We start from the raw sequence: 15801 nt of genomic DNA on the forward strand, positions 1-15801 counted from the left end.
TTCATTGTAATTGAATTCATGACATACAACTTCATAATATATCTTAAAATTAGAGTTGATCGAAATAATATTATTATGAGATACTTCTAGTAAATAAATAATAATGAGAACCTGAGGGGTTATTTTAAAGGTTATGGCTTGATAAAAATATAAACAAAGATGCTTATAAAATAACAGCCCTGTTAGAATTGCTGCCTACTTTTTCTGAGTTTTGTTTGTTCATCTGTTTTTTAGTACCCCCTCGCATTGTGGGTGAAAATACATTGGGAGACGTGAAGGTAAAAGAGAAACAGAATGTGACACTGACTTGTGAAGTGACAGGTAAGGAGTTCAGCTCTTGTACTTCTGATGCTCAGTCACAGATTATTCATGGTCTCCAAATGTACCTTAATCAGTTGACAAAACGTCAAAGTACTTTTGTAATAATAAGCATTTGAAATTGAGTTTTAGTCCAGTAGAGTTGGTAGAAGTGTAAGAGGAAATTTCTCAAGTTCTGTGAACATAAAAAGGAAACCCCCCCAGTGAAAAAAAGGAAGGAAGGAAGGGAAAGAGGGAGAAAGATAGGAGAGGAAGATGGAAAAAAAGAGACACATTGTTTTTTTTTTCTTTCAATAAATGATTATTTTCTAAACATTCTGCTTCTGCTTACATGTAGGGTTTCTGGCCACACATCCTCTTATTTTCTCTTTGCTTCCCTGTGTTGGTACCTTCCTTTCCTTTTTCTGATTTTTTAAATTTTATTTCAAGGAAATAGGTATGACTTTAGGTAGAATGATGACGTTACTGGTTGTGATTACCCAAGAACAAAATTTTTACCTTTTGTTAACCTGTTTGCATGTTTCAGAAGAATTAGAAGCAGTTAAAAATGAAAATAAATATTCTAGAGCAAATTCTACCATCTTTACCAGTGAATCAGTGTGTTGCTGTAATAAAAGTAATGTCTAAAAAAATAATAAATAAAAGTAAGGAAATGTCTAAGACGATATTTTCAAGACTGCCTTTTTAGTGAAGATGGCCTTGCACTCTCAAAAGAACTTAACAATATATAGAAAATCAGTGTTTCAAGGAAGATTTTTAAAATTTTATTGTTTACATGCCCTGCATGAGCAGTGAATTAAAGTAAGCAAGGAAATGTTTCTATCTTAAGAAAGGCAGATATAAAGAGTGTGACATATACTATTATTTAGCCTGTTCACTTTTTTTCTAGAAATGATGTGATAAGTAATAACTGTCACATAGAGAGCAGCCACTTAAATTTTATAGCCCTCAAGCCTTCCAGTTTTTTTAATTTACATTGACATTTGGTTTTGAATTACTTTTTAAATGTTTTATCTCAATTTTACTGAGATACAATTGATACTTGGCACTGTATAAGCTTAAAGTGTACAGCATAGTGATATATATATATACATATATACATATGTATGATTATCACAATAAGTTTATTTAACACACATCACCTCACACTGTTACAAATGTTTTTTTCTTGTGGTAAGAATTTTTAAGATCTACTCCCTTAGCAGTTTGTAAATATACAATACAGTATTGTTAGCTATAGTTACCTTGCTATACATTATATCCCCAGAACTATTTGTCTTATAACTGGAAGTTTGTACCTTCCTACCACCTGGTCTGTTTCCCTCACCCCCAACCCCCACCTCTCGCAACCACCAATCTGTTCTTGGTTCTCTGAGTTTGGTTTTGTTAGATTCCACATATAAGGATGATAATAGAGTATTTGTCTTTCTCTGTCTGACTTATTTCGCTGAGCATGATGCCCTCAAGGGCATCTTTGTTGTCACAAACAGCAGGATCTTCTTCATGGCTGAATAATATTCCACTGTAAATATGTACCATTTTTTTTTTCTGTTTATCTGCTAAAAGGCACAGAGATTGTTTCCATATCTTGGCTATCATGAATAATGGCCCAGTGAACATGGAGTGGAAATATCTCCTCAAGATAATGATTTTGTTTCCTTTGTATATATGCCCAGAAGTGGACTTGATGAATTTTAATTTCTGAGCAACCTATGCACTGTTTTTCTTAGTGGCTGTGACAATTTACATTTCCATCAACAGTGTACAAAGGTTCTCTTTTCTCCATATCCTCACCAAGACTTGCTATTTCTTGTCTTTTTTATAATAGCCATTCTTCCAGGTGTAAAGTAGTATCTCACTGTGGTTTTGATTTGCATTTCCCAGATGATTAGTAGTGTTGAGCATATTTTCAACCCATTAGCCATTTATTTGTATGTCTTCCTCAGGAAAATGTCTATTTTAGTTTTTTTGCCAATTTTTTAATTGGTTTATTTGGGGTTCTTTTACTTTTGAATTGTATGAGTTCCTTACGTATTTTGGATATATCACTTTTCTAAATATATCATGTGCAAATATTTTCTCTATCCTGTAGGTCCTCTTTACATTTTGACTGTTTCTTTTGCTATACAGAAGCTTTTTGATGTGATCAAAGCTGGAGGCATCACATATCCTCATTTCAAACTATACTACAAAGCTATATTAATCAAACAGTATGGTACTGGCAGAAAAAGAGACATGTGGACCAATGGGACAGATTAGAGAGTCGAGAAATAAACTCATGCATACATGGTTAACTAAAATTTGATAAGGGATCCAAGAATATGCAACTGGAAACAGTCTCTTCAATAAATGGTGTTGGAAAATTGGATATCTGAATGAAACTAAACCCCTGGTGGTTGCGAGAGGTGGGGGTTGGGGGTAAGGGAAACAGAGCAGGTGGTCAGAAGGTACAAACTTCCAGTTATAAGACAAATAGTTCTGGGGATATAATGTATAGCAAGGTAACTATAGCTAACAATACTGTATTGTATATTTAAAAACTGCTATGGGAGTAGATCTTAAAAATTCTTATCACAAGAAAAATCATTTGTAACAGTGTGAAGTGATGGGTGTTAAATAAACTTATTGTGATCCCATTTGGTTATTTTTACTTTTGTAGCTTGTTCTTTTGGTATCATATACAAGAAATCATTGCCAAGACCAATGTCAAGGAGCTTCATACCTACGTTTTCTTTTAGGGGTTTTATGGTTTCAGGTCTTACATTTAAGCGTTTGTTCCATTTTAAGTTAATTTTTTAGTGGTGTAAGACAAGGGTCTAGTTTCATTCAGCTATCCAATTTTCCAACACCATTTATTGAAGAGACTATTTCCAGTTGCATATTCTTGGATCCCTTAACAAATTTTAGTTAACCATGTATGCATGAGTTTATTTCTCGACTCCCTAATTTGTTCCATTGGTCTACATGTCTCTTTTTCTGCCAGTACCATACTGTTTGATTAATGTAGCTTTGTAGTATAGTTTGAAATCAGGATATGTGATGCCTCCAGTTTTACTGTTCTTTCTCAAGACTGCTTTAGCTATTTGGGACCTTTGGGGGCCAAACAAATTTTAGGATTGTTTTTTACAATTTCTATAAAAAAAATGCCAGTGGAATCTTGATGGGGAGTGCACTGAATCTATTGATGTCTTTGGGTAGTAAGGATATTTTAACTATTAATTCTTCCATGTGTGAATATATGATAGCCATTTATTTATGTCTTCCTCAATATCTTTCATCAATATCTTATACTTTTTAGTGTACAGAGCCTTTACCTCCTTGGTTAGATTTATTCCAAGTATTTTATTATTTTTGATGCTGTTGTGATTGAGATCATTTTCTTTATTTCTTTTTCAGAGATTTGTTGTTACTGTATAGAAATGCTAGTGATTTTTGTTTATTTTGTGTCCTGAAACTTTTCTGAATTCTTTTATTACATCTAATAGTTTTTTTGGTGGAGTCTAAAGACTTTGCGTCTTGACCAACTGCAGCTGTAGGATAGGCTCTGTGGTTTCCTGGATTCTCTGGCCAGGCTTCCTAGTTGAGTGCACCTGGGTGCTATATCTCAGCAGCTGGGCCAGCTTGCAAATTTACTTCCCTGTCTGGGAGGGACTATAGAACAGGATCCATGGTTAGTATGGTTGAGCCTTCCAGTTTTAAAATAATACCACCCTATCCTTCTTTCCTATTAGAACTTGCATTTATGGTTTTAAAATTTCAAAGAATTGTTTGGGCAGTTTAAAAATTAATATTTAATTTAAGTCTCATGTTAAAACAAATATAAAAGATCATTTCCCTATAGGCTATAAATATTAAAGGAATAATTACTATATTTAATATCTCTATCTGGCAACCTTTCTATCTATCTATGATGGAATCCTGCTATAAACTCAAAATATCTCCCTGTTGAATCATTTAATTGACCGTTTTTCCTTTTTTATAGCTTTCTCTCAAAAATATAAAATCTTTCAACACGTAATATGAACGCAAAGGTATTCATGAGTAATAATCAATAAAAATGTAAGCTCCATTATTTTTAAAGTGTCTTTTACTATTAAAGTATTAAATTGTAATAGTCTAAGGCATGTTATATATTTAAACACAAAAACTAATTTAGAATTTTTTCACTTATAGATGTAATCTAATCTTCATGAGGAAATTGTTTCTAATATGTATATTTTAAAAATCATGTCATGATCATTATTATTATAAATTAGGTTATGTTTGCAAATTTATCTTAAAATGAATGGATATTGCATTGTCTTAGAAGTGTGATATTTAAGAAGGCAAAAGAGTGAAAATGCTTTCTTTCAGTTATCAATTGTAGACATGTAATTATTAGCCAGTTCTCAGAAATGGCTTTTTGTTACAGGGAATCCACTGCCAGAAATTACATGGCACAAAGACGGACAGCTTCTCCAAGAAGATGACACCCATCATATTATGTCTGGTGGCCGTTTTCTTAAAATTATCAATGCCCAAGTGTCACACACTGGAAGATATACATGTTTGGCTTCTAATGTAGCTGGTGATAAGAGCAAAAGTTTCAGTCTTAATGTGTTAGGTAGGTATAAAATTGCTTCAGATTTTGAAGAATCTTATGTAACTATATGCTAAATTATCTCCTTTTCTTTTTCTGTTTAATGATTCTACCATAGAATTTCATTATTGAAGGAGGACCAGTGCTTGTGCACATTTGCTGTTTTTCTTTCATTAATTCACTTATACATTCATTCATTATGGAATGCCTTCTATGTTCAAGCCACTGTGTTTTGTGCTGGGGACGGAACTGTAGATAAGATACTAAATAAGCATTCTTAAAGGATAAAGAATGCTGGTCAAAGAGAAGCAGGTCTACAGTGAAACAGGCTCAACCTGAGATATCTTATCCTTTCTTTGTGAGACTCTATCATTATTGATAATTATCTATATTGCTGTCTTGGTGAATTAGGAATGATAAGTAACTGTACATTCAGTTCCTGTAGTATCAAAGTTAAGCTAATGTCTCTGAAATGACATAAAAATAGATTCCTAATCTCTTCTCATACTTTGATATTTAAAATGCACCACCTAAATGTATTATTGATTACTAATATCAAAATACTTTTCATTCTACTAACATCAACTGACCTTATTTGAGTATGCAGATGTTTGCGATTGTGTTTGTAGTTATTGCCTAGAGTATTTGGGGAACTCAGTTCCAGACATGAGAACCTCTCATGCAGCTCTCAGCTAGCTTACCATCTAATTGAGTAGATGTTTATGCAAGAAAAGTTAAATTAAAATACTTGAATAGTATTTAACTTTCAAGTGACTCATATATAGATAATGATTATATAAAACCACAAACTCCCAAAGGTAGAACCCCACTTTATCTTGTAAAGGATTTAGCCCAGCACCTAACATAACGTTGAGTAACAGATACATGGTTAAGTATAAATAAGAATTCATGAGCCAGCCATCTACTAACACACCTGTGCTCACACCCATCAGTGTAAGCAAGGCAAATGCCAACCCTGGATTTCCTCTTCTCTCCTGTAGCTCATTGCTTCTCTTAGAGCTCTGAGTTCCCCCTGCTTCCTGTCTTCTACCACTGATTCACTTCCCAGTACTGACTCATGACCAAGTCCTATCCTCTGTCCTCTCTGGAAGCCTGACTTAAAACTCTCTCCAGCTCCTTGTCGTAATTGAAATCGTGCTCTTTCCAAGAGGCACCAGCTTCCTTGAGATTCTCTCCAGCAGAGGTCACTAATTCTTTATCCCAAGTCATGCTGTCTGACTACACCCCACCCCACTTCCCTGCTTCCTAGTTACCTATTTCTTGTCATTCATTGAAAACCACCTGAATCAAAGCCTTCCTTTCCACCAGCTTAAAGTGGAGGCCATTTAATTGTGCACATTTGCAATTTTCAATCTACCCAGTCATAATTCAGTGTCTTTACCCTTTCTTTTCCCAGCAGATGAGTCATCCTTCTTGTTCACACAGTGTATGTTTATGTCCTTGAGAGCCTGTATGTGTCCATATTTTTGCTATGTAATCATTCCAACCATGTGCCTCACCTGCAGCTTCAGCGTCTACTGTCTCCATCACTTCATATGGGAACCACTTCCTGGATATATTTCTCATCCCACTAGAAACAGGCTTCTTCCCACACCGTGCTTGATGCTGCTATGGCAAAGAGTACCCTATTGCTCAATTCAACAAATATTTTTCAATCCTTATCTTAATGTTTTATACATAATTTATTGCTTTCTCCTTAACAGTGTTCTTCGCTCCTTATCCTTGCACACCTTTGATTGCTTGCTTTTTCTCTCCTTTACTGGCTCTTACTTAATTCATCTTCCAAACATTAGGTTCGTTAGGATTTTGCCCTTACTTCACTGCTCATTTTGCTCTAGATATTCTTTAAGTAATAAACTTAATTCCAACAAGTTTAATTATCTTCTTTTATAGACTGTTGACTTTTTAAATCCATACCTGCAACCTAGATCTTTCTCCCAAAGTTCAGATTTTGATATACAATTGTTGGCTGGACATTTCCATCTGGAGTTCTCATGGGAACTTAAAATCCAATCTGTTCAGAACTGAATGAACCATCCACTCCTCCTAAATGACTAAATCTTAACATATTTTATATTTATGTTGCTTCACTGCATTGTACCTAGGTTCCCAAGCAAGAGAATTGGAAGCTGTCTTTAACTGTGATTTTCCTTAAGCCCCAAATTCTATCGAGTCCCATCAATTATTTCCTACATCTTTCTGTAGTTGCTCCCTCTTCTCTATGCTTTCCTTCAGTCCCTCATTATCTTTTATGACAAAAAGTACCTGTCTCTGTCACCCTTGCTTCCGGTGTTGACCCCCTTGAATCCAGCCTCTCTAAGGTCCCTGCTTGCCCCTCATTGCTTGTATCACTCTGCTCTCCACGTGTTGCGTCTCCCTACTAGTCTTCTTTCTTTCACATTCTAACCACCACTAATCCTTTAAAGCTCACTTTGAAATCTCCTTTCAGAGACCTTCCTTGATCAGAGCCCTCTCACCCCACACCTAAGATTGGGTTGAATGTCATGCCTCCATAGATCCTGCACCAAAATTCCCATTATTGCCCCTCCTACACTGTGTTACGATTCCTTTTTATGTGTCGTCTCCTCCCTTACTCCTTGGCTTTTTGAGCTTCTCATGGCTTTTGTATAGACAAAGAACAATCATCAATTGTTTTCTGTAACTTTTAGGAAATGGAATTACACAAAAAAGTAATTGTGGAAATTTAGAAAGGCACAAAACAGAATTTGATAAATATGTTTTTTGATCAAAATTTCACTCTTTTCAGTATCTCCTACAATTGCTGGTGTTGATAGTGGTGGCAGCCCTGAAGAGGTCACTGTGATCCTGAACAGCCCCACGTCTCTGGTCTGCGAAGCTTATTCATATCCTCCAGCCACCATCACCTGGTTTAAGAATGGAACACCTTTAGAATCCAACCAAAACATCCGTATCCTTCCAGGTAATTTCCAGTTCACTTTATGCATTAGCGAAACATCTACTATTGTAGAAAACAGAATCATTTTTTAAAATAAAAGTTCTTATATTGTTGGTCATCTTGTTGTATTGCTATTTTACTTTTTTAATTATCTGTATATCTTGTGATCTAAGGAACCTAAAATTCCTTTTTGAAAAACCGATAAAATAAAGGCAAATAAATACCACAGTAGAATTAATTGCTATAATATTAATGTGGAATGCCAAAAAGGGTAGAAGTTTATCTCTCATTGAATTGAACTTGAAAGGAAAGTTAGTATTTAAATTAGAGAGCTTGTTTACTCCTCTTTAATGCATGGCAATATGTATGAAAATAGCAAGAATTAAAAAGTATGATCACTGGCTTTAAGAAAGTTACAGTCTTATGCAGAGAAGAAATAATCTGTGTGAAAGTTAATTAATGATACAAATCTGTGAATAATCTTGGGTATGTATAGTCACGGGGTATGATAAGTAGGGTAGTGACAAGTTTTATAAGAGTTCGAAAGAAAGAATGGCTCCTGTGGGCTAAAGTGGTCAGGAAATGCTCTGTTGCAGTCAGAACTGGAGTGAGATCTTAAAGGTACAGGATTTTGTTGTTTGGAAATGAGTTAGAAGGGATTTCAGATCCATCAGGATGATTATTATGGGAAAGATACAAAGTAAGAAAGGCCTGTCTATGCACAAGTACCAATGAGTAAACTCCTCACCAGCCACTGAATTGAGACTGTGTATCTCTGTGTGTGTTTGTGTGGCAGGAAGGGGGCAGGTGGAGAGAAGGTCAGGAAATGTTGGAATCATGTTCGACTGCCTAGATTAAAGAGTTTTGACTTCATCCTTTAACCAGTTGAGACCCACTGAAGGTTTTTGAGGGTAAAGGTACCATAGTAAGAACTCTGTTAGCAAGATCAATGTCTAGTGATAAGGCCAGAGAGATCAGAGAAAGAAGGTGACCACCTCAGAAGACCTGTTTATGAAAAGAGTGAACTCAGAGCTGCAGGGTATACAGAGACCCAGGGGGGTCAGTCAGGTGACAGTCACTCCCACAGGGGACTGCTGAGGACCTGTGACTGCCCTTGCCCACTATGGAGCACCCAGCTATAACTGTAGTTTGTCCTATGTCAAATGTCTGTCACAGAACTGGCATGCCAAAGAGGAAATAGGCTAATAGTAAGAACTAAAGCCCTGGTAGTTTGTGCATATTCTGGTGCCACTGTGACTTCAGAGATTCTTTGGTGTTCCACAATTTTTCAGGAGGCAGGACTCTGCAGATCCTGAACGCACAGGAGGACAATGCTGGGAGATACTCCTGTGTGGCCACGAATGAGGCCGGGGAGATGATAAAGCACTATGAAGTGAAGGTCTACAGTAAGTTCTGAAAGGACACTGTGTTGCATATTTTCACCATGTTTTCTAACCTTTTCGATTCTGTTTTTCATTATGGGTTCATAATTATTTATACTCATCATTAAAGTTCTTTGTTTATACAACTTGCTTCCTTAAGATGGAAGTTGAATTAAGCATTGTGTCCATGACCTCAATTGCTTAAAGATGTGAAGAGCCGGCTTACTCTACTCATTAACCCCTTGTTGGAGAATTTTTATGTGACACTTCCTTATAATCTCTATTTTTCCTTCTGAATTACCCTCTGGGCAGAGTTATAGTATTTTCATACACAGAACTCTTGCTTCAGTATATATGCTAAGATGCGTTCTTCAGTGACTTTGGGCTGATCCACTCTACATTGACCTATAAATAAAAAGCAAAGCTAATACTACCATTAAGAGGGCCTGCATTTCAGGACTGTGTTTTTGTTGTTTTTAAAAAGAAAGAGTGTCTTTCTGACTGTCTTTTGTTCTTGGAACCAGTCCCTTTAATGACCTATAAAATGCATTTTATGGGGCATGGTCATGTCTGGGGACCTGGAACAAATGAAACAATTCTATGAAGGACGTTAGCCTCACTGGCAGTATGAAGGGATGATGAAGGGAGAAGGGTATTTTCCTTCATATTCTGTGTCTGAGCACTGCCATTTCGTAAGGTGCTAACTTGGGTCCTTGATGAAAGGGGAGCATAGAAAATGCCTCAATTATTTCCTTGTTTACTTGGTAAGTGATCCTTAATGTGATTTCCATGGTATCCCATGCATTTAAAAGAACTACTGATTAACTCTTCAGTATTTGTTTTTATGCAGTTCCTCCCATAATCAATAAAGGGGACCTTCTGGGGCCAGGTCTTTCCCCTAAAGAAGTGAAGATCAAAGTAAACAATACCCTGACCTTGGAATGCGAAGCTTATGCGATTCCTTCTGCCTCGCTCAGCTGGTACAAAGATGGACAGGCCAGTCACAAGTTTTTTTTTATTTGCTGATGGTTTCTTAAAGACTAAAATGGTCAATAATAACTTAAAAAATAGACACAAGTAACTCAAGAGAATCAGTATGACCTTTAAACTAGCATCATCTCATTCTCCTGGAATATAAAGCTGCAAAAAAAGTTTCAGTAATTTTAGTATTTTTATGTCATTGGAACATTTGAAGGATGTTTTTGTGTACATTAGCAGGTGTCTCACAGGAAATCATTTTTGTGTTCTGTTTTTGCAGAATAAGGAAACTTTGTGGAGAAGAAACACAAAAACAGTGCAAAACCAGATTAAAATGATAGGTATCACATAGGCACTAAGTTTATTCAGAAGTTTCTCTTAACACCTTTAACTTTTTTACAAAAGTAACATTTTTAATATCCCAAGATAAAGAAGAAGCTAAATGTGATCATTGGAGGTAACAAGACATTTCAAAGATAAGACATATCCTTCAATTATGTGAACTGAACTAACTTTCAGACCACACATCCTTATTTTTCATTTAACTTTACTTTCTTCCATGCATGTTTTAAAGACACATGTGCTGCTATTTTTAGACCAAAATAGATTTTTTTTTTGTAGCTGCTGTTAACACTGTCCTTAATACAGATGTGACATAGCTAAGCTGCTTGCTGTTTGTCTTGTTTTACACATAATCAATCAAATGGTCGGTTAAATTCCAGTCGTAGAAGTTCAGGTCAGAGTCATGATTTAAAAAGCAGAAAGATATAGCTTTATTTTTTCAGATCACAGATGGATTTTACAATACTGGCAGCTAGAAAAAAAAATCGTCTCATAAAATAAGCAAGTTTCATCTGGAAGCCATTGTAAAAGGAAAAGTATGGAACTCCCACCATGTTCTGTTTACAGTTTCTTTTTTGACTACAGCATACTTCATGGTACAATATCAATTCTATATGAGTTTTCTTAAAAGCAAGTTATTCCTTTCTCCTTTGAAATCTTATTATTTTTAATTTAGCTAAAATTTTTTCATTCCTTGTAGTTACTACACACATATACCTACACACAAGCACACACACACACATAAAAATTGGGTAAAGAATAGAATTGCACTAGGAATGAGGGACTTTTGTTTTATCTTCCTAATGAGTAGTTCAATTATAGTCTCAAATCTCAACTCTGAAATTGATCCAATTATGATGCTTTAGTTAAACTGCCAAATTTTTCAGGGTATGGAATTGGTCCCCTAGAACGTGTACAGAAGAAAAAACACAGTATGCTATATAGGATGAGTGTTATAGGGAAAACTCAGAAAGAAGAATAGTGGGTGTGGAGTGTGTGATATCTTACTTGTATAGGGAAGGCCTCCTTGGTACAGTGATATTTTAGCAGAAACTCAAAGGAGGTGAAGGAAGTAGGCATAAGATACCTAAGGGGAAAATATTCTAAAGAGAAAAGAGCAATAGCAAATGTCCTGAGGCATTTTGGCTGGAGTGCAGTGATCTATGGTAACAGAAGATGTGGACAAAAGATGAACGGAGGGCTAGATCTTACTGCCTTGTAGACCAATTGGCCTTTATTCTGATGGGAAGCCCCTGGAAATTTTTGAACACAAGAGTGATATGATCTGAGTAATGATTTTTAAAGGGTTACCTTGGTTTCTATATTTAAGGAGGAGCAAAAGAGAGTCCAGATATGAATTCATAGCAGTGGTCCAGAAGAGAGATGGTGGTTGCTTGGATCAAGGTGGCAGCAAGATATGTATGTGGGAAAGAGAGGAGTCAAAAATGAGAACAAGATCATAAGGAAAGTGAGTTTAGACAGAAAGAGAGGAGGTCCAAGGATTAAGCCCTGGATACTCCTGGGTACACTTACGGGTTGTGTGACAGAGAGCAAAGTATCCCCAAAAAATAAGGAAAAAATTATTTTCAAAATGAAGACAAGTGAAACTGTGATTAATGCCACTGATCAAGTTAAATAAAGATTGAGGATTGACCAGTAAATTTAGCAACATGGATATCATTGGTAACCTTGAAAATAACATTTTGGTCAAACAGAGATGGTCAGTCTTGGAGCAGATTCCAGAAAAGATGGAAGGAAATGGACACAGCAAATGTAGGAAACTTTTGAAAATCATTAGCTATACAGGGGTATAGAAAAACGTGAAGTTAGGTTGCAGCCTAAAAGATTGTTTTTAATGGGGGAAGTATACTATGTTGCATGAGGATTGACATCATCCCGTGGAGAGGAAACAATTGAGGATGATATAGGTGAGAGAGGGCACAGTTGCTAGAGGGATGTCCTTAGGTAAACAAGGGGACCTCCAAACGAACGGCAGTGGTATTAACCAGCATTAGCATTTTGCCAGGGGAGTAAAATAGAAGAAGAGGGAACTAAGGAGTTGAAGGTTTGTACAAGGAGTGGTTGCCATCAAGACCTCCTCTGGGTCAGGAGGGAGCAGAGGTCAGGAGAATAAAAGTCAGTGACAAGATTGCAAGGCCAGTGGACTGTTGGCTCTCCCATGGGGCCAAGAGGTATTGGGGTTGGGATGCTAGAGGAAGTGGGTTAGGAAGTTAGGAGGTACAGTCATAATGAGAACTTGAAACAGCTTATGAAGAGATATCGTTATTGGTATTTTATAAGGTCTAGTATGACTCTTATTGAGTGGCTGAGAGAGAGTTAGGGATGAAAGAACTAGAGAAGAGGTCAAGGGACTGAACACGCACAGCACTGGATTACTTCCATGTGGTCCTGAAATCGCCAGGTATTATGAGAAAAGTATCATTAGAAGAAATGACAGTGAGCCAGGAGCTAAAATCTTCAGGGAATAAGAGGGAATTTGGTATAAATGGAAATGTTTACAAGACAAGAAATATCCTGTTAAGTGTAAGTAATGTTATTCATAAAGCATCACAATATAAATATCTGTAAGTTAATGTTCCATTAAGCATTATAATATTTTCAATAAAACATCATAATATAAATATTTCTAGGTTAAAATTCTTAAATTATGAAGTAATGATGTTTTTGAATGAACAATAGTATGTTTAAGACCAAATCAGACTATATTGATGCCCTAAATCTTTCATTTAAAAAACTATCATTTTCTGTAAAATTATAATAAAATATATACTTTTCTAATGTAATGTGGGATCAGCTGAAAATAATTTTTTCCAGTTTGGATAAGTGGATATGGTGCTTGAGAATATTTATTATCATAAGAAATAGATAAGTGTGCCACCCAGAAATACTCAGCATGATGTAAACTGTCTGAACTGTAATTTTCAATAAGTAATGTGATTATTCAAAAACAGCTTAATCAAAATAAATCAATCAAATCATCATTGTCCTGAGTATTACACATAGAATTCTATTTTTATTTACTAAGGAATCATAAAAATATCAACTGAATTATCTCTTAGATTTATTAGTGTACTTAATGCCAACATTATTATAATTGAATCACAGCCGCTTAGATCAGATGATCATGTTAATATTGCTGCAAATGGACACACACTTCAAATAAAGAAAACTCAGATATCCGACACTGGACGATACACTTGTGTAGCCTCTAATATTGCAGGCGAAGATGAACTGGATTTCGATGTGAATATACAAGGTAGTATGAATATGCTTAATGTATATAATTTAATTTACGTGATCTGCCAAAGCAATAAAAAGGAGATTTGACTGGTCTTATTTTAAATAATGTTTTTCTATTGACAATAATCTAAATCTATTATTGAAAACTTGGATTCAAGAAATTGACAAAGGAAAAAATATCTCATCTTTAGGATTACCTTTGTTATTTTTTTTCTTTCTGATATTTTCCCTCTAATATGCTATTCTAAATGGATACTTCATTTACAAACTGGGATCACAGGATACAGACATCTCTGTTACATTAGCTTTCCTCTGACATTATGTCTTGAGGATTTTTTTAAGTAGCATTTGCATGGAAGGCAAGAAAGTGCAGAATTTAAAGTAGTCAGACTTGAGTTGAATAATGATTTAGGCTCTTACAAACTGTGACTTGAGCAAGTTACCTAAGTTATTTTAAGCTTCAGTTTCCTTGCTTTTAAAATTAATGCCTTAAAGAATTGTGGTGAGTGCAAAATAAGATAAAATACGTAAAGTTCTCAGCAAAATGCTTAAGTGATATGTGGTATTATTATTATTATTAACATGATTTTCAATAACTATACCTGTTTTGTCAGTTGCGTATTGAAATATTTATTTAACCAGACTCTCATTGTTGAATGTCTGGGTTGTTTCCAAGTTTTCACTGCTCATATATAATGCTTCACTGAACATCTTTATACATACAACTTTTGCACATTTTTGGTTTTGCATAAGTTACTAATAATGGAAATTTTCATTCAAATGTTATATACTTTTCTTAATGCTTTGATACACAGGAAAGTTGTTTTCTAAAAAGTTCATGCTTGTCCTTAAGAAATTTTGAGAATGTCAAATTTTTTAGAATGTCCTGCTTTTTTTGTAAAGGAGTTATTAATCCTGATTGCATAGCTTCTTTAGCCTCTTAGTAAAGACAGATCATTGGGAAGTGCTGTCAACCAAGCCACTGTTTTTTAATGGTTCCTCAAAATTAGTTTTTCCTGCTGTGATCATATTTCTTAGCATTGTGCATCATAATAGGTTTCCTTGAGAATGGGCCGCCTTTAAATGCTAGAGACTTTAACATGGAGAGCAAAGACTGAGAACTGCATTTTATGTCCCATATTTCTTGTTCTTCCACATGAGAACTAGTTCTGACTTCTATCTGCCCTATTTTTTTTTGCTCAGGGCTAGAGTTGGTAGGTATATAAGCACTTGAAAATATTTTCACATTGTCTAATTAATTACATTTATAAATCACTTTGGTGAAAACATAGCCAAGATCTTTGTCTAATGGATAGACGCTGGCATTCACCTACGCCCATAATTTCATGTTTTCCCTCCATAGTTCCTCCAAGTTTTCAGAAACTCTGGGAAATAGGAAACATGCTGGATACTGGCAGGAGTGGTGAAGCCAAGGATGTGATCATCAACAATCCCATTTCTCTGTACTGTGAAACAAATGCTGCTCCCCCACCTACGCTGACATGGTACAAAGATGGCCATCCTCTGACGTCAAGTGATAGAGTATTGATTTTACCAGGTAAAGATTGTTACAGACAGGGTGAAAATCTGAATCTCTGCCAAATGTGTTTCTTCTCATTTATTAGGCCAGTTGAACTGATTGGCTTTCTGGCCATGTAATTTAGCTAACATAGGCTGCCGAATGTAACTTCAAGCTAAAAGAGTCTAGGTTCAGAATTTGACAGTAGGACAGAACACCTTCGGTAATTTTCAGGTCTACTACAACATCGTTCTGTCAATCATCCTATCTAATGAATTCTTTTGTCTTCCTCATGACTCCATTTCTCTAGTAATGTTATGAAATAATCAGTTTGGTTTCTATACATTATTAATGATAAATTCTAAAATACATTTGCAAATAGTTACTACTCAATTTATTAAATGCATTCATCATAAATCAATATTAAAGATAAATAGGTTCAAATATTTTGGTTATTATATGGTTTATGGATAGAAAGGAGATG

The 15801-nt window shown here is 35.4% G+C and overlaps 1 protein-coding gene across 8 annotated transcripts in view; it reads left to right on the forward strand.

The window, feature by feature from the left end:
- HMCN1 (hemicentin 1) overlaps window positions 1-15801 on the forward strand; it is a 416593-nt gene that overhangs the window by 301991 nt on the left and 98801 nt on the right. For all 8 annotated transcript variants that reach the window (XR_012122845.1, XR_012122846.1, XM_073216906.1 and 5 more), the window contains 7 exons: window positions 235-321; window positions 4730-4921; window positions 7686-7859; window positions 9128-9241; window positions 10068-10213; window positions 13664-13814; window positions 15162-15356. Coding sequence is in view for 6 of the 8 variants with exons in the window: in XM_073216906.1 (XP_073073007.1) it covers window positions 235-321; window positions 4730-4921; window positions 7686-7859; window positions 9128-9241; window positions 10068-10213; window positions 13664-13814; window positions 15162-15356 (1059 nt within the window). In the remaining 2 variants the exon portion in view is untranslated. The remainder of the gene's footprint in view (window positions 1-234; window positions 322-4729; window positions 4922-7685; window positions 7860-9127; window positions 9242-10067; window positions 10214-13663; window positions 13815-15161; window positions 15357-15801) is intronic.

The sequence above is a fragment of the Manis javanica genome, chromosome 11, assembly GCF_040802235.1.
Source record: "Manis javanica isolate MJ-LG chromosome 11, MJ_LKY, whole genome shotgun sequence".
Lineage (NCBI taxonomy): Eukaryota > Metazoa > Chordata > Mammalia > Pholidota > Manidae > Manis > Manis javanica.